We start from the raw sequence: 19,914 nt of genomic DNA on the forward strand, positions 1-19,914 counted from the left end.
CTTACATTTCGGTGTTCCTCAAGGTTCCGTTTTAGGACCACTATTGTTTTCACTATATATTTTACCTCTTGGGGATGTCATTCGAAAACATAATGTTAACTTTCACTGCTATGCGGATGACACACAGCTGTACATTTCAATGAAACATGGTGAAGCCCCAAAATTGCCCTCGCTAGAAGCATGTGTTTCAGACATAAGAAAGTGGATGGCTGCAAACTTTCTACTTTTAAACTCGGACAAAACAGAGATGCTTGTTCTAGGTCCCAAGAAACAAATATATCTTCTGTTGAATCTGACAATTAATCTTAATGGTTGTACAGTCATCTCAAATAAAACTGTGAAGGACCTCTGCGTTACTCTGGACCCTGATCTCTCTTTTGAAGAACATATCAAGACCATTTCAAGGACAGCTTTTTTCCATCTACGTAACATTGCAAAATCAGAAACTTTCTGTCCAAAAATGATGCAGAAAAATTAATCCATGCTTTTGTCACTTCTAGGTTAGACTACTGCAATGCTCTACTTTCTGGCTACCCGGATAAAGCACTAAATAAACTTCAGTTAGTGCTAAATACAGCTGCTAGAATCCTGACTAGAACCAACAAATTTGATCATATTACTCCAGTGCTAGCCTCCCCACACTGGCTTCCTGTCAAAGCAAGGGCTGATTTCAAGGTTTTACTGCTAACCTACAAAGCATTACATGGGCTTGCTCCTACCTATCTCTCTGATTTGGTCCTGCCGTACATACCTACACATACGCTACGGTCACAAGACGCAGGCCTCCTAATTGTCCCTAGAATTTCTAAACAAACAGCTGGAGGCAGGGCTTTCTCCTATAGAGCTCCATTTTTATGGAACGGTCTGCCTACCCATGTCAGAGACGCAAATTCGGTCTCAACCTTTAAGTCTTTACCGAAGACTCATCTCTTCAGTGGGTCATATGATTGAGTGTAGTCTGGCCCAGGAGAAGGAAGGTGAACGGAAAGGCTCTGGAGCAACGAACCGCCCTTGCGGTCTCTGCCTGTCCGGTTGCCCTCTTTCCACTGGGATTCTCTGCCTCTAACCCTATTACAGGGGCTGAGTCACTGGCTTACTGGGGCTCTCTCATACCGTCCCTGGGAGGGGTGCGTCACCTGAGTGGGTTGAGTCACTGATGTGATCATCCTGTCTGGGTTGGCGCCCCCCCCCCCCCTTGGGTTGTGCCGTGGCGGAGATCTTTGTGGGCTATACTCAGCCTTGTCTCAGGATGGTAAGTTGGTGGTTGAAAATATCCCTCTAGTGGTGTGGGGGCTGTGCTTGGCAAAGTGGGTGGGGTTATATCCTTCCTGTTTGGCCCTGTCCAGGGGCGTCCTCGGATGGGGCCACAGTGTCTCTTGACCCGTCCTGTCTCAGCCTCCAGTATTTATGCTGCAGTAGTTTATGTGTCGGGGGGCTAGGGTCAGTTTGTTATATCTGAAGTACTTCTCCTGTCCTATTCGGTGTCCTGTGTGAATTTAAGTGTGCTCTCTCTAATTCTCTCTTTCTCTCTTTCTTTCTCTCTCTCGGAGGACCTGAGCCCTAGGACCATGCCTCAGGACTACCTGACATGATGACTCCTTGCTGTCCCCAGTCCACCTGGCCGTGCTGCTGCTCCAGTTTCAACTGTTCTGCCTTATTATTATTGGACCATGCTGGTCATTTATGAACATTTGAACATCTTGGCCATGTTCTGTTATAATCTCCACCTGGCACAGCCAGAAGAGGACTGGCCACCCCACATAGCCTGGTTCCTCTCTAGGTTTCTTCCTAGGTTTTGGCCTTTCTAGGGAGTTTAGCCACCGTGCTTCTACACCTGCATTGCTTGCTGTTTGGGGTTTTAGGCTGGGTTTATGTACAGCACTTTGAGATATCAGCTGATGTACGAAGGGCTATATAAATACATTTGATTTGATACACTGTCTGGAGCTGAACACAGCTTTGGTTGACAAAGTCTTGAAAAGAGGCCATTTTGTACACTTTGTTGTTGTGGTGGTGGTTCATTTCTTTACTATCAAATGAGAAGAGACAAACTTATCACACAAGTCAGAGGTATACTTAAGCTAAATCTTTAACCACTTATAAATAAGGGAGCAGGTCAATACAACACACACACATAAAGTGAATAGATTGAGTGCTTTACGATAATGATGAGTGGTCGACGAATCACCCTCAGATGATTCGTTGAGAGCTCCGAGACAAAAGTAGAAAGATATTTTATAGCCAAGATACACCCCTTTCAACCTACATGACGAACAACAGATATATAGAATGGGTCACAATGTTAAGATCTGTATGAAAGATACCTATAATACATAGCAGTCAGTATCTGCTGTGTCAACAGTTTTCATTGTATAAAGAGTCTGGCCCTCTGACTCCAAACTCCAAACTGGAACCATCTCTCCCTGTAAATCTCCTGTCAGTGTTATCTCCCAGAGGTACATCCTCAGTAGAACACACACACACACAATAGTTAAGAACCCTCTCTTCTGTTGCATAAAACAGCCATTTGATGCAATAAAAGCATTATAACATAATCTTGCAAGTTTTCCACCATATTGTAAAGAGGATATAACACAGCATATATTTGTGAAAATATGACTTTAATTCTTAATTGTAAGCTAAATGTAAGATCTCTTGTCTTAGAAGATACAAAAATGTTTTTTACTATGTTCACAGTCAAATGAATGATATCAAGCTAAAGATAAAACTGATTTGCAAGAGGGATGAGATTTCAGAAACATTCACAGATTAGAGTTATTGACTCCAGTTTCCTCTGCAAACTGGTACCTAACCAGATGTGCAACATTGTAGCAATACTGTAAAGTGATATAGTCCTTCAACATCATTCTTGAATCCTTACTCAACCTCAGGTTTCCTTCTTAATAGTGCAATACAACTTTTATTGTTGTTGCTCTGGAGAAGCAGAGTCAAATCAACTCCCTACTATTTCACAAACTGTCAATAACCTACTTACGACTTCTTGTTAAACTTCACATCCTCAAACTTGACTATCCTCCCTCCTTCAGTCTCCACCTCCTTTTGCTCCCAAGTCTCCACTTCCCCATTCCTTTGCTCATAACGGCGGATTCGCACCCCGCCTGTTGTTGGGAGTGGGCATGGGAGACCCTTCAAGGCCTCTTCGTAGAGAAGCTGTTTCATGACATTTTGATTGGGTTGAGCTATGCCTGATCGAACCAGAGTATTACCATGGTCTACCTTTTGGAAGGGGAGTTGGTGAGTTCTTGACCTCAGGCTTTGGCAAGGCTGCTCGCTCCCATCTTGACAGGGAAGGTGAACGCTGTACGGGTTGTGGTTGCAGTGTTCTCTTCACCTCAAACTTCAACTCAGTCTTTGGCAAGGCTGCACGCTCCCATCTCGATGGAGAAGGTGCTCGCACAGGAGCTCGCACTAGCGTCTTGACCTCAGGCTTTGGAGAAGCTGTACGCTCCCATCTCGATGGAGAAGGTGCTCGTGCAGGAGCTCGCACTAGCGTCTTGACCTCAGGCTTTGGAGAAGCTGTACGCTCCCATCTCGATGGAGAAGGTGCTCGCGCAGGATCTCGCACTAGCGTCTTGACCTCAGGCTTTGGAGAAGCTGTACGCTCCCATCTCGATGGAGAAGGCGCTCGCGCAGGAGGCCCCACTAGCGTCTTGGCCTCAGACCTTGGTAAAGCATTGCGCTCAAATCTCGATGGAGATGGTGAACGCTGTACAGGAGCTTGAGGACGTGGCAAGGTGTCTTTTACCTGAGTGTGAGGAAAGGGTATCAGAAGATGTCCTCTTTTTTCCCCCCCGGTGTTGCCGGCACCGCTATCTATCCCTGCCCTTTGTATCTCCGGCATGATTCCGGCCATGGTGGCCCGCACTGTGGGGTCTCTCTGCACCATCCTACAGACAGCGTTACAGTACTGCTGGCCTTGGAGACTGAGGGTCTCCTGGATCTTAGTTGGACAGACACTGGGGGTGTACAGCCTGACTCTGGCATAAAGTTCGGTAATGATTTTACCCATAGCCCACACGTCCGAGCGCTGATCTCTCTGGCCCCTCCTCTGCAGGACCTCAGGTGGAGAGTAGGCCTCATTGCCCATATCCATGGCAGAATTTAGGCCATTGCGGAAGAATTTGGCAAGTCCCATATCAATGATCACAGCTCTGTGAGAATCATGCTCTACCTGGAAGAGATCATTTGAGAGGGGTGGAGAAATATAGTTTTATATCTAGTCTATTTATTTACAGTGATAATGTGATAGTGATAAACAACAGATGGACAACTGCTTCTAAAGTCTTGCATCATTAATGACGAACATCAGAACAACAAAAACAACTTTATTGCCTTTCTCACCATGATGTTCTCGGGCTTGAGGTCCTGATGGACGATGTCTTTGCTGTGTAGGTGAAGCAGTCCTTCACACATGCCTGTGATGATGGTGGCCTTTATAGATGGAGTCAACTGTGGGGAATAAAGGCTTTGATTATCAACCGATGAGCTAACTTGCACATAGAAATGTTTTCATAAAGTTGGGAAGGCCCCCTGAAAATCCTGTTGGCATAGATACTTGTTCAATCAGATATTTCAGACAAACGTTTTGCTCTGTGAACTTTCATCAACACTGTCGCATGCATGTTTGGTGGCAGCAGTGGGATCCATAGACCTACCTGTATTTTAGATTTTTGTGATTTGAAGATGGTTGTCTCCAGTTCCTCTCCAAAGATGAACTCCATGGGGATGATCCACTTTGAGTCCTTGAGTGTTGGATTACCCAGAAGCTTCACTATGTTAGGATGAATTGCCTTTCTGGTGTCCCAGGTCACAGTGTGAAAGAAAACGGAGAGAAAGGGTTATGAGAGGCATTGGACTACAGCAAAACCAAGCACTTCTGTAATTAACTTTTCATCAGCACCCTCGTCAACACCATCTCTGACGTCATCACCTTTTAGCAACATACCATGATAGCACATTGTCTGTCACACTCACTTGTATACTTGACACTCTCTCTCCAGATCTCTCCTATTGATTAAGTGTTGTGGCACCTTCTTGATTGCAGCCCAGGTGTCATTGTACTTCTCCTTGTATACCTTCCCAAAGCTGCCAGCAGCAAGAGTTTTGGTGGAGTACGCCATCTAGGGGTTTGGTGGGGAGTGGGCAGTGAGGTCAAGATCCAATAGAAATGTTAAATATTGTGACCAAAAACAACAAAAGCATTCACTTCTGCACAACATTTTATCGTATTACTGTTGTTAGGGTAAGTAGCGGTAAGTACACCCAACAGAGTCACTTCTCTCAAAGTTACAAAGAGAGAATTCCAAACAGAAAAGGATAATGAAGTGGGAGAGAAGGGTGTGCATGTTGACTACAAATTAAAGCAAACAGTGCTGAAACTGTAGAACAGAGGAATTCTACGGACAGTTTATCATATAGTAAGGTGGAAATTCTGTTGAAAATCATACTGGTATTCTAATCCATTAAAAACAACCAACTCTGAGGCATTCCTAAATCCCTGCTAGCACTATTTATGCCAGCACAGTCAAATGTTGTCAAACTACACAGGAACAAAAAAGTCACTGCTGTGTATGTGTCGTTGGCGTAGTATCAATACAGTGCCTTCGGAAAGTATTTAGACCCCTTGACTTTTTCCACATTTTGTTACATTACAGCCTTATTCCAAAATGGATTAAACAAATACAAATCCTCAGCAATCTGCACACAATACCCCATAATGACAAAGTGAAAACAGGTTTGGAGAAATCTTTGCAAATGTATAAAAAATAAATACCTTATTTACATAAGTATTCAGACCCTTTGCTATGAGACTTGAAATTGAGCTCAGGTGCATCCTGTTTTCATCAATCATCCTTGAGATGTTTCTACAACTTGATTGGAGTCCACCTGTGGTAAATTAAATTGATTGGACATGATTTGGAAATGTACACACCTGACTATATAAGTTGGCATTGCATGTCAGAGCAAAAACCAAACCATGAGGTCAAAGGGATTGTCCGTAGAACTCAGAGACAGGCATGTTTTGAGGCACAGATCTGTGGAAGGGTACCAAAACATTCCTAAAGCATTGAAGGTCCCAAAGAACACAGCGGCCTCCATCATTCTTAAATGGAAGACGTTTGGAACCACCAAGACTCGCCACCCGGCCAAACTGAGCAACTGGGGGAGAAGGGCCTTGGTCAGAGAGGTGACCAAGAACCTGATGGTCACTCTGACAGAGCTCCAGAGTTCCTCTGTGGAGATGGGAGAATCTTCCAGAAGGACAACCATCTCTGCAACAGGCCTTTATGGTAGAGTGGCCAGACGGAGGCCACTCCTCAGAAAAAGGCACTTGACAGCCCGCATGGAGTTTGCCAAAAGGCAACCTAAAGACTCTCAGACCATGAGAAACAAGATTTTCTGGTCTGATGAAACCATGATTGAACTCTTTGGCCTGAATGCCAAGCGAGGAAACCTGACACCATCCCTACAGTGAAGCATGATGGTGGTAGCATCATGCTGTGGGGATGTTATTCAAGGGCAGGGACTGGGTGACTAGTCAGGATCGAGGGAAAGATGAACAGAGCAAAGTAAAGAGAGATCCTTGATGAAAACCTACTCCAGAGCACTCAGGACCTCAGACAGGGGTGAAGGTTCACTTTCCAACAGAACAATGACCCTAAGCACGCAGCCAAGACAAAGCAAGAATGGTTTCGGTACAACTCTCTGAATGTCCTTGAGTGGTCCAGCCAGAACCAGGACTTGAACCTGATCGAACATCTCTGGAGAGAACTAAAAATAGCTGTGCAGCAACACTCTGCATACAACCTGACAGAGCCTGAGAGGATCTGCAGAGAAGAATGGGAAAAACTCCCCAAATACAGGTGTGCCAAGCTTGTAGCGTCATACCCAAGAATACTCGAGGCTGTAATCGCTGCCAAACGTGCTTCAACAAAGTACTGACTAAAGGGTCTGAATACTTACACTACCATTCAAAATGTTGGGGTCAATTAGAAATGTTCTTGTTTTTGAAAGAAAAGCTGCATTTTTTTGTCCATTGAAATAACATTAAGTTGACCAGAAATACAGTGTAGACATTGTTAATGTTGTAAATGACTATTGTAGCTGGAAACAGCTGATTTGCTATTTTCTATATCTACATAGGTGTGCAGAGGCCCATTATCAGCATCCATCACTCCTGTGTTCCAATGGCACTTTGTGTTAGCTAATCCAAGTTTAGCATTTTAAAAGGCTAATTGATCATTAGAAAACCCTTTTTCAATTATGTTAGCATAGCTGAAAACTGTTGTCCTGATTAAAGAAGCAATAAAACTGGCCTTCTTTAGACTAGTTGAGTATCAGCATTTGTGGGGTCGATTACAGGATCAAAATGTCCAGAAACAAATAACTTTCTTCTGAAACTCATCAGTTTATTCTTGTTCTGAAAAATGAAGGCTATTCCATGCGAGAAATTGCCAAGAAACTGAAGATCTCGTACAACGATGTGTACTACTCCCTTCACAGAACAGCGCAAACTGACTCTAACCAGAATAGAAAGAGGAGTGGGAGGCCCCTGTGCACAACTGAGCAAGAGGACAAGTACATTAGAGTATCTAGTTTGAGAAACAGATGATTCACAAGTCCCCAACTGGCAGCTTCATTAAATAGTACACGCAAAACACCAGTCTCAACGTCAACAGTGAAGAGGCAACTCCGGGATGCTGACCTTCTATTATTTGTGGCTGAATGGCAGCAAGTCTACGCAGCAATGTTTCAACATCTAGTGGAAAGCCTTCCCAGAAGAGTGGAGGTTGTTATAGCAGCAAAGGGGGTACTAACTCCATGTTAATGCCCATGATTTTGGAATGAGATGTTCTACGAGCACGATACTTTTGATCATGTTGTGTACCTTTCAGTGACCATTTGTGGCCTGCCATCAGATATAATGTGGCCCCTACTTCTGTTCTCAACACTACAATGATTTTTTTTTTTAAATCATGTTGGGAATGTCAACATATTACAATAATGAATTCAGAGCTTATGCTACAGTATTCAAACAAAAAGGTAATTGTTCAACTATGAACATGCAGAATATGAAAATGCCATTTATTTCCTGCAATGTGCAGTTTTCCTAACATTAGCTTTTACAGAAATGGCCACATTTGGCAAATTACATTGACACCTCTAAAATAGAGCAATAACTTCAACCCTCTTTACATGACATACATTTCATTCAGTGGAGGCTGCTGAGGGGAAGACGGCTCATAATAATGGCTTGAATGGAGTGAATGGAATGACATGTGTTTGATGTACTTGATACCCTTCCCCCATTCCACTCCAGCCATAACCACAAACCTGTCCTCCCCAATTAAGATGCCACTAACCTGAGTTCATTGGATACTGATACAACACACAAAATCTCCTTTGTTCTATTTTTCAAAAGCAAAGTTGATTAACTTCTTCCTTGTTATACATAGGAAGTAAATATCCTAAACCTAACCAGCTAGACAGTGTTATCCGCATGCTAAAACTGGGGAGAGAGGGAGGAGAGAATTCACTTTCTGTTTCGTCTGCTGTTGGCTTGATAGCGTTTACGCAAATGTTTTTCCACATGTTATTGCTGAAATAAGATTGCAATTGTGTCAATATGTTGTGAATATTTTGGAGGAAAAAAAAACTGCCGTTTTCCATAACTAAGTGAAATGAAGTGCCACATGGTGTGTTTCAGGTTACCATGTACAGTAGGCTACAGGCAATATGTTCCTCTACTGTGTGAGTCATGACAATTACAATTTTTATATGCGGGTTGCATAAACTGAAACTAATAAATCATTTTTCAAGTAGGAACCCATTTATTTTAGTTAAATTAATATGCAGCACCAACTACATTAATGTCAGATAAGGTCCATTATCTGCTACCTGGAATTTAAGATCAAATCCTATTAAATTATCCTTATCTCTGTCAGTTTAGTTCAGGTTTAGGCTGCTGTCTTGCTGTGTCAGGTGTAAACATAAAATTACCTCTCCTCTGTGCGACCACTAAAGTAATCATGCTCCTTTCTCGGGAAATGACAGAGAATGTGGTCAGTCTGTCATACACAGAGAAAGTGTGCGAGGCATATACTATTGTTGCAGTGGCGATTTTAGCATGTAAATCTTGGTGGGGCAAACTCCCCCAAATTATTTTAGATGGATGCCAGCAAAACCACTACACAACTAAACAATACATGAATTGGACTATAACGGTGACAAACGGTGCCCACAAACTGTTAGGGCCTACATAAAGTTGTCCCAACTGCAGTCCCAACACCTTACCACCGCTACACATGGCTATCAGCGGAGCCTTGACTAGCAGAGAAACAGTTAATTCAACCTCATTCACTGCCTTTTAAAAAACATACCTGATATGGATGACTTGCTTAAACAAATATGGTTTCTACTGACAATTGAGATGCACACGCTATGGCATAATAGGATGAAGAGTAGATAAGAGGCAGTCCGTACTTTAGATTAAGACATTAATGAGCGAGCCTGGCCGGACGTTGTCAATATAACTATTTGTTCAGCACTTTTGAAATGTACAGCACCAGATTTCAGAACATGGACCATTCTTACAGTATTCTCCCTGTACACCAAGTCAGAACCGTAGGATAAATAAAGGGGGCATATAAGCAGACAATGAAAGCTCTTACAATGTTCAATGATAACATTTATCAAAAAACAGGTTAAAGGCCACATGTGCACCACCAAGTCAGAACATTAGGCTAAATTATGAGGGGAACAGGGACCAAATTATTAGGGTAAGGCACATGGGCTACTAACAGCTTACTACACAACATACACTTAGTATTGCTTTCTTAGCTACAGTATACATATCTCCCTGGCATATAACATAATTTATGTAGCAGCATACAAGACATTTTTGAATTTACGTTCTTGTGCTAACTTGAAGTGGAAGGTGGCACGGCGGTCCTTCGTGGGTAAATTTTGTCATAAACTTTGTCATCAAAGTCTGGCATTCTACGGATTTCAAGGCAACTGGGGAAAAAATGTTGAATCATGCCGTTAGTGATCTTCAGGTTGAAGCTTGATTTCCCGACGTGGAAATCCGAGTTGGATGACCGTTCAAAACTAATTTTCTCAGTCGGAGCTCATTTTTTTCAGATTTCCCAGTTGTCTTGATCTCTGGATTGACAGCATGGCCAATGTTGAATGTTTATCCTTTTAAGCTTGGAAAATAAGCCATTAAACCCAGACTTGGACTACACATCCACTCCACTGAATAGAAGGCTAGTGATTGATTTGCAATGCTTGCAGTTAGCTACTGATTCCTTCCAAACTACTCAATGTTGAATTTGCGATTTCAAAGTTGTTGTGTAATGTTTATGTCCAATGGCCAATAAGCACCGATACGTTTTATCTATAATGTCTCTTCATAATTGATACATAATGATGACTGCTAGCTTTGAAAGTATGATGTTGACATGATCAGTCCAAAGCTACTGTAGATATAACGGGATTTGATGTAATTTTATCTGTGGCCAATGACCTTATAAGAATATTTTGAAGATAAATACACAACGCAGAGGATGAGAGGACTAAAACTAGAGTACTAATGGTCAATAGGGAATTGTAAATAGGAGTTGGGTTTCAGTTCAACAGCTGTTTAGAATCTGTGGAATGCCACTCCTGAACTCAGAGCTACGTGTGCGACGTTCTGTACATTGAGTCTGGGGCAGGATACTTGTTATTTGGCTATTGTCCCAGTTGTACTGCAAGGACTTCTGATTGGTCAACGCCAGGCCAGGGTGGTGGTGGTGGAGGGGGGGGGGGGGGGGGGGGGTTATAAATGGCATCATGTTCCTTTGTTCTGTGGAGAAAAGCTGAGGACAAGGGAGACTGAACATCTATCACTCAACATAACATCTATGATTTGTCCTTCTCAAATAAACCAATTTTTCTCCCCCTGATTTGCTTTGGAGTTTGTGTTATTGAAGAATAACATCAACTGCTAACAACCTTGACCCTTCTTGGATGGCCACTTCTAATATAACTCTATGGCAGCACCCAAGGGGCTTGAATTTTCGAGCTCTCCCCGTAGATTTTGCGGTAACGTAGTGTACCCATGAGTGACAGAACACTGAGCCAATCACGACGCAACTAGAGAACATTACCAACCCGTACTCGCCTTATTTTCCGCTAGCTGCCCCACCACCACTGAAAGCACTGAGCTAAGCTGAAACACCTGCATTTTGGAGCTACCTTACTCAAGAAAGCAAAAAAGAGACCATGTTTGTATGTGGCTTTATTAACTCAGTGATTATTTAATTTTTTACATTGTTTGCAAACTGATATGTGACATGTATTAATGCCCAAATAACATGCAAAACAGGTAATTTTGCTAAACAGGTGGGGCACAAAACGGTACGGCTCTGCGGTAAGTACACCCTACAGAGTCAATTATCACAAAGTTACAAAGACAAAGAGAGAATTCGAAACAAAAGATGATAATGAAGTGGGTGAGAAGGGTGTGTCTGTTGACTACAAACTAAAGCAAACAGTGTTGCCAACTGTAGATCAGAAGAATTGCACATACAGTTTCTCACATAGTAAGGTGGACGTTCTGTTGAAAATCTAACCTGGTATTCTAAACCATTCAAAACCAACCAACTCTAATTGAGGAATTCCCAGATCCCTGATAGTACAGTACCCTATTTATGCCAGCACAGTCAAATGTTGTCAAACTACAAAGTCACAAAAAAGTCACATGCTGTGTTGTGAGTCAACCATTTGTCATTCATTGGCATAGTGTCACGTTCGTTATAATGATTGGACCAAGGCACAGCATGCTTAGAGTTCCACATATTTTAATAAACGGAAACGGAAACCGAAACTCAAACAAAAACAATAAAGCACAAACAAAACGTGAAGCTACTGGTGTGCACACAGGCAACTAACTGTAGACAAGATCCCACAAACACAATGAGGAGAATGGCTACCTAAATATGATCCCCAATCAGAGACGATAAACAGCTGTCTCTGATTGGGAACCATACCAGGCCAACATAAAACATTAATCACCGAGATGACCCACCCTAGTCACTATCACGCCCCAACCAACAGAGAATAAACAGCTCTCTATGGTCAGGGCGTGACACATAGTATCAATATAGATTAGACACAGAGACACAGAAAGATACAGAGCAATAGTCACAGCAAGAAAAAGCAAGAGTAGGAATTCGAAATGTAAAAGTCAGAGATGATGAATAGGAGCAAAGCTGTCTGAGGGAGAGACATTAGTATATCAAGAGAGGTAGATACCTTTCAGTGACCATTCGTGGCCTGCCATCAGATATAATTTGTCCCCTAATTCCCAATACTAAAATTATATGAAAATATTTGATGTTGGGAATGACAACACATTAGAATAATAAACACTGCCTCTAACAAAGAATATTTCTAGTTTAAACCCATGTGGCTATATTAGTTAAATGAATATACAGCACCAGATGTCCATTATCTGCTACCTGGACTTTAAGATCAAATTCTATTAAAATATCCTTACCTCAACCTCTGTCAGTTTAGTTCAGGAACGGCTGCTGTCTTGGTGCGTCAGGTTTAAACATAAGAGAATACAGATGTCTGTGTTTTTTACGTCTCCTCTGCCCCACCCCTAAAGTAGTCATGCCCATTTCTTTGGAAATTACGGAGAATGTGGTGTGTCATTCATAGAGAAAATGTGCCAGGCGCATGTTTGTATAGGAAGCATGGGGAGTGAGTATGTCTGTTTTGTACCGACAAAACTGTGGTTATATGTAGAAGCCAGACAACAACGTTCAAATTAAGCCTCTATAATCGATAAATTGAGTGGCACAGCGGTCTAAGGCACTGCATCTCAGTGCTAGAGACGTCACTACAGACACCCTGGTTTGAATCCAGGCTGTATAACAACCGGCTGTGATTGGGAGTCCCATAAGGCGGCGCACAATTGGCCCGGGTTTGGCCGGTGTAGGCCGTCACTGTAAATAAGATTTTGTCCTTAACTGACATGCCTAGTTAAATAAAGGTTCAATTAAAAAATGTATTATAATAATTCTCCCAGAGCAAAAGACAAGGAGCAACATGGAGATGCAAATGAGAGTAATAAACAGTTAAAGGATATCCAGGAAAACATAGCTAAAATGCTCTCAATGCTCACCAAAACAAATTAACTGCTACAATCTGTTGTCAAGCTTTGGAACTATCCAAGTCAACATGGGGGAAAGGAGATCAAAATCCAAGGCCAGTCCGTTTGATTCTTCCAAGACCTATCTGCTAGGCTGAGAAAAAAACCCACAAGCGATACATTCTGTTTCAACAGTCAAGGAGGAAAAGGAGGAAGAGGGAATCAAATCTCAACCCCCGCTTCCCGGCAGTACTGTAGGTATGGAAGGGAACGCAAAGGATGGAATTCACAAGCGCAGATGAAGCCCTAATCAAGCTACAAGAAACCTTCCCAGTTGGAAGGGAGCACCCTGCTCTGAGAAGAAGTCGTAGGAAATAACGATGAGCGCATCAGGCTACATACAGTGATGTTTTAGACCAGCTTATTGTAAATTGAGACAATATCATTTTCTCCTCCCCCAAATTCAATCTATACTTTACTTTCCCCAAATAACTGTTCTTCTCTATGAAGTAACGATAGAAGTAGCCAATGCCATGGACTACATGGACACTGAAAAGACAATTCAAAGGGGGAAATATAGCATGTGTCAATAACTGTTCTATGGATGTGTGTGAGGGAGTGTGTGTGTGTGTGTTTGTGTATATGAATGGACGGATGAGGGAAGAGTGTGGGATGGTGAATATGAATATGTGTAGGAGGATGGGAGAGAATGGGTGTGTGGATGCATTAGGTATAAATTGGGCAGGAATTAATGCGAAAGCATGGGAAGTTGAGAAAAGCTTGGCTTGGGTGGGGTAAAGGGGAGAGAAAACAGGGAGGGGAGGTGGAGAGGGATGGGTTTGGCTTGGTAGCGGGAGAAGGAAGGATTTAATTATACTACAGTGTAATTGTATACATTTTTGTGACTTTCAAAATGAAAAAGAGTTCTGAACAGATTAGGAGAGGATGTCGAGTCATTATTATTCCTTGTTTGGCATGATAGCTAAGATTCAATGGTGGTTATTGGTGAGAGTGGAGAGGGGCTCTATCAAGGGGATTGTGATGGAGTGACTGGGAGGGCATCAGACACTTCTCTGAGGCGTGTGTGTGGGGCCTCCACTCTTCTCACTTCAGTCTCTCGGTGGACCCACTCTCCCCAAGTAGACCCTCACCAGCCACTATATTTTAATTAAACTTACAAGGTAATGCAAACTGACCACAAAACTTAAGTGGCAGTTTTTCTCCAATGTACAGTGCATTCGGATTCAGTATTCAGACCCCTTGACTTTTCCCAAATTATGTTAAATTACTGCCTTATTCTAAAATTGATTAAATAGTTTCCCCCTCATCAATCTTCACACAATACCCCATAATGACCAAGCAAAAACAGGTTTTTAGACTTTCTTCCAAATTTTTGCAGCCTCCAAGCTTCCTTGTATGACTCTACAAGCTTGGCACACCTGTATTTGGAAAGTTTTTCTAATTCTTCTTTGCAAATCTTCTCGTGCTCTGTCAGGTTGGATGGGGAGCATTGCTGCACATGTATTTTAGATCTGGTTAAAGTCCTGGCTTTGGCTGGGCCACTCAAGTACATTCAGAGACTTGTCCCGAAGCCACTCCTGCGTTGTCTTTGCTGTGTGCTTAGGGTCGTTGTTCCGTTGGAAGGTAAACCTTCGACCCAGTCTGAGGTCCTGAGAGCTTTAGAGCAGGTTTTCATCAAGGATCTCTCTGTATTTTGCTCTGTTCATCTTTGCCTCGATCCTGACTAGTCTCCCAATCCCTGCTTCTGAAAAACATCCCCACAGCATGATGCTGCCACCACCATGCTTCGACGTAGGGATGGTGTCAGGTTTCCTCCAGACGTGACGCTTGGCAATCAGGCCAAAAAGTTCAATCTTGGTTTCATCAGACCAGATAATCTTGTTTCTCATGGTCGAGAGTCTTTAGGTGCGTTTTGGCAAACTCCAAGCGGGTTGTCATGTGACTATTACTGAAAAGTGGCTTCCGTCTGGCCACTCTACCATAAAGAGCAGTGGTTCCCAAACTTTCTTCAGTCCCGTACCCCTTCAAATATTCAACCTCCAGCTGCGTACCCTCTCTAGCACCAGAGTCAGCACACTCTCAAATGTTTTTGCCATCATTGTAAGCCTGCCACACACACAATATACAATACATTTATTAAACATAAGAATGAGTGTGAGTTTTTGTCACAACCTGGCTCGTGGGAAGTGACAAAGATCTCTTATAGGACCAGAGCACAAATAATAATATAATAATAATCAATAATTTTGCTCTTTATTTAGCCCTCTAACATATAAAACTTTATTTGTTCATTGAAAATTGTGATGAACTCACCACAGGTTAATGAGAAGGGTGTGCTTGAAAGGATGCACATAACTCTGCAATCTTGGGTTGTATTGGAGAGAACCTCAGTCTTAAATCATTTCCCACACTCATTCTGTGCCTGTATTTAGTTTTCATGCTAGTGAGGGCGGAGAATCCACTCTCACATAGGTACGTGATTGCAAAGGGCATCAGTGTCTTAACAGCGTGTTTTACCAAAGCAGGATACACTGAGCGTAACCCAATCCAGAAAACCAATTTAAAATTTTCACAGAACCGCTTGTTGCAATTTCGATGAGGCTCTCTTGTTCAGATATCGGTAAGTGGGCTGGAAGCAGGGCAGGAAAGGGATAACAAATCCAGTTGTTTGAGTTAACCGTTTGGGGAAAGTACTTGCGTAATTGCGCATCCAACTCACTCAGGTGCTTCGCTATATCACATTTGACATTGCCCGTAAGCTTGAGTTCATTTGCACACAAAAAAATCATACAATGATGGAAAGACCTGTGCGTTGTTCTTGTTATTGCAGACCGAGAAGAGCTCCAACTTCTTAATCATAGCCTAAATTTTTTCCCGCACATTGAATATAGTTGCAGAGAGTCCCTGTAATCCTAGATTCAGATCATTTTGGCGAGAAAAAACATCACCCAGATAGGTCAGTTGTGTGAGAAACTCGTCATCATGCAAGCGGTCAGACAAGTGAAAATTATGGTCAGCAAAGAAAACTTTAAGCTTGTCTCTCAATTAAAAAAACATGTCAATACTTTGCCACTTGATTAACAGAAAACTTCTATATGTTGTGAAAGTGTTAAATGGTCGCTACCCATATCATTGCATATTGCAGAAAATACACGAGAGTTCAGGGGCCTTGCTTTAACAAAGTTAACCATTTTCACTGTAGTGTCCAAAATGTCTTTCAAGCTGTCAGGCATTCCCTTGGCAGTAAGACCATCTCGGTGGATGCTGCAGTGTACCCAAGTGGTGTGGGGACAACTGTTTGCACACAGTTTACTACTCCAGTATGTCTCTCTGTCACGGCTTTTGTAAAGTGTTAATACAGGACTAAGATCGCATTCTACTTTGCCGGCTCTGATGCTCGACGGATGTGGCCGGGCTTGCAAACTGTCACAGAATACAAAGGGGAAACCCAGTCACGAGCTGCCCAGCGACGGAAAGCCTACCAGAGGAGCGAAATGCCTTCTAATGCTTGCTTCGAGGCAAGCAACACTGAACCATGCATGAGAGTACTAGCTCTTCTGTGTGATCTCGCTCTCCGTAGCCTATAAGAGTAAGACCATTAACCTTTCTAGCGCAGGCGTTCCGCTAGCAGAACCCCTCGACAACATTCCGCTGAAAAGGCAGTGAGCGAAATTCAAAAATGTTTTTTCAAAAATTTAACTTTCACACATTAACAAGATGAGGTGAAGGTTGGCCTTGAAATTCATCCACAGGTACACCTCCAATTGACTCAAATGATGTAAGTTAGCCTATCAGAGGCTTCTAAAGCCATTACATCATTTTCTGGAATTTCCAAGCTGTTTAAAGGCCCAGTCAACTTAGTGTATGTAAACGTCTGACCCACTGGAATTGTGTGATAAGTGAAATAATCTTTAAGTGCTATATCCAGGCAACCCTTAGCCGTAGTATATTGGCCATATAACACACCCCATCGGGGCTTTTTGCTTAAATATACTGTATCTACAGCACCAGAGTTGCTCCTGAAAACACTGTTGCCTTAGAAACCCTGTCTTGTTCTATTTGTCCTTTCACTTTACTTTTGATTAAACTTCATGTCGAGATTTATGAATGGAACCGGTTTCTAGTGATAGCAAGACTAGTTGATAGAATAAATACATGAAAAACCTCTTTCAGCCACTGATAATGCAGTAGCATATGGGTCGTTCCACCAATTACAGTGGCTTCAGAAAGTATTCATACCCCTTGATTTATTCCACATTTTTGTGTTACAGCCTGAATTTAAAATTGATTCAATTGAGATTTGTTACTGGCCTACACACAATACCCCATGTCAAAGTGGAATTATGTTTTTTGAAATGTTTACAAATTAATTAAAAATTAAAAGCTGAAATGTCTTGAGTCAATAAGAATTCAACCCCTTTGTTATGGCAAGCCTAATTAGCATCAAATAACGTGAGAGAGAAACATTGGATGTCTGATAGCTGTGCATGTGGTTGCATGCTGACAATAGGGATAGATGGGCTTCCACTGACTGCAGGTATGTTGAGTTTTGTGTGTGTGCGCTACTATCTGATCTAGGAATCTCGTGGATGACCTTCTTCACTATGTAGGCTGTCTTTACCTTTTCTACTCCATATGAAGCCTGATTATGCATGACACAGAGACCCTGTATTCGATGTACAGAGAACCACACACAGACCACTACAGCAGGACTTCACATTCGAGTTTCCTGAAGCATGCTAAAGCGTATGCTTGTGTAGTGATTCGTAAGACGTATGCTACATGTACTGTAAAGTATGTACCTTTTATCCCTTCATGCCATGGTTTATTATCATATCGTGATATCGTATTATCATGTCTGTATGTGCGATCTTTGGCTTCAGTCGATGTTGAACTTGACTTTCACTCCATTATGATGTGGATATAATGTCCAGGGTGCCTGTGCCAGAGGATGGAGCTCACTGACAATGTGATACTTCTGATTTAATTTCTATTCTCTCAATGAAGCCTGCACAGTGCAGAGTGACTTTATACAATGATTGATTAACAAAATGATTACTCAAACACCATTGAAGTTCCTTCTGACGGGATGAAGTGGATGAACTGTGTGGGACACTGTTTCTGTTGCTGAACACAGCTCTGGTTAACAGTCTTGCAAAAGGTTATTTTGAACACTGTTGTTGTAAAGAGGATAACACAGTCATTTTCATAAATATATGCTTTTATTCTTAAGAGTAAAACAAATGTAACAACTTTTTGTCTTAGATGATACAAAACACATGCCTTTTATTATAGTACCAGTCAAAAGTTTGGACAACTTACTCATTCAATGGTTTTTACCTTTTTTAAAAAACTATTTTCTAGAATAACAGCGAAGACATCAAAACTATGAAATAACACATATGGAATCATGTAGGAACCAAAAAAGTGTTAAACAAATCAAAATCAATTTTTTATTTGAGATTCTTCAAAGTAGCTGCACTTTGCCTTGATGACAGCTTTTCACACTTGGCATTCTCTCAACCAGCTTCATGAGGTAGTCACTTGGAAAGCATTTCAGTTAACAGGTGTGCCTTGTTAAAAGGCAGGAAAGAAATTCCACAAATTAATGTGTTTGAGCAGTTGTGTTGTGACACGGTAGGTGTGGTATATTTGGTAAAATGACCAAGTCCATATTACGGAAGGAACAGTTCAAATAAGCAAAGAGAAAGGACAGTCCATCATTACTTTAAGACATAAAGGTCAGTCAATTCGGAACATTTCAAGAACTTAGAAAGGTTCTTCATGTGCAGTCAGTCGCAAAAACCATCAAGCGCAATGATGAAACTGGCTCGCAGGAAAGGAAGACTCAGAGTTCTCTGCTGCAGAGGATAAGTTCATCAGAGTTATCTGCACCTCAGATTGCAGCCCAAATAAATGCTTCACAGAGTTCAAGTAACAGACACATCTCAACATCAACTGTTCAGAGGAGACTGTGTGAATCAGGCCTTCATGGTCAAATTCCTGCAAAGAAACCATTACTAAAGAACACCAATAAGAAGAAGGGACTTGCTTGGGCCAAGAAACACGAGCAATGGACATTAGACTGGTGGAAATCTGTCCTTGGTCTAATGAGTCCAAATTTTAGATTTTTGGTTCCAACCGTCATGTCTTTGTAAGACGCAGAGTAGGTGAATGGATGATCTCTGCATGTGTAGTTCCCACCGTGAAGCATGGAGGAGGAGGTGTGATGGTGCTTTGCTGGTGACACGGTCTGTGATTTATTTGGAATTCAAGGCACACTTAACCCGCATGGCTACCACAGCATTCTGCAGCAATACACCACCCCATCTGGTTAGCAATTAGCGGGACTATCATTTGTTTTTCAACAGGACAATGACCCGACACACCTCCAGGCTGTGTAAGGACTATTTGACCAAGAAGGAGGAGAGCGATGGAGTGCTACATCAGATGACCTGGTCTCCACAATCACCCGACCTCAACCAAATTGAGATGGATTGGGATGAGTTGGACCGCAGAGTGAAGGTAAAGCAACCAACAAGTGCCCAGCATGTGTGGGAACTCCTTCAAGACTGTTGGAAAAGCATTCCAGGTGAAGCTGGTTGAGAGAATGCCAAAGCTGTCATCAAGGCAAAGGGTGGCTACTTTGAAGAATCTCAAATATAAAATAGATTTTGATATGTGTAACACTTTTTTGGTTATTACATGATTCTATATGTGTTATTTCA

The 19,914-nt window shown here is 42.2% G+C and overlaps 1 protein-coding gene across 1 annotated transcript; it reads right to left on the reverse strand.

Moving 5' to 3' along the window:
* Positions 1-2,819: 2,819 nt before the first annotated feature.
* Positions 2,820-12,516, reverse strand: LOC139380732 (serine/threonine-protein kinase dyf-5-like). Its single transcript, XM_071123712.1, has 6 exons — positions 12,322-12,516; positions 4,996-5,141; positions 4,677-4,815; positions 4,363-4,470; positions 3,238-4,192; positions 2,820-3,206 (listed from the first exon to the last, which is right to left on the reverse strand). The coding sequence occupies exons 2-6, from the start codon at positions 5,139-5,141 to the stop codon at positions 2,992-2,994; spliced, it is 1,563 nt and encodes a 520-aa protein (XP_070979813.1). The 5' UTR covers positions 12,322-12,516; the 3' UTR covers positions 2,820-2,991.
* Positions 12,517-19,914: the final 7,398 nt, after the last annotated feature.

Source organism: Oncorhynchus clarkii, chromosome 2, assembly GCF_045791955.1.
Source record: "Oncorhynchus clarkii lewisi isolate Uvic-CL-2024 chromosome 2, UVic_Ocla_1.0, whole genome shotgun sequence".
Classification (NCBI taxonomy): domain Eukaryota; kingdom Metazoa; phylum Chordata; class Actinopteri; order Salmoniformes; family Salmonidae; genus Oncorhynchus; species Oncorhynchus clarkii.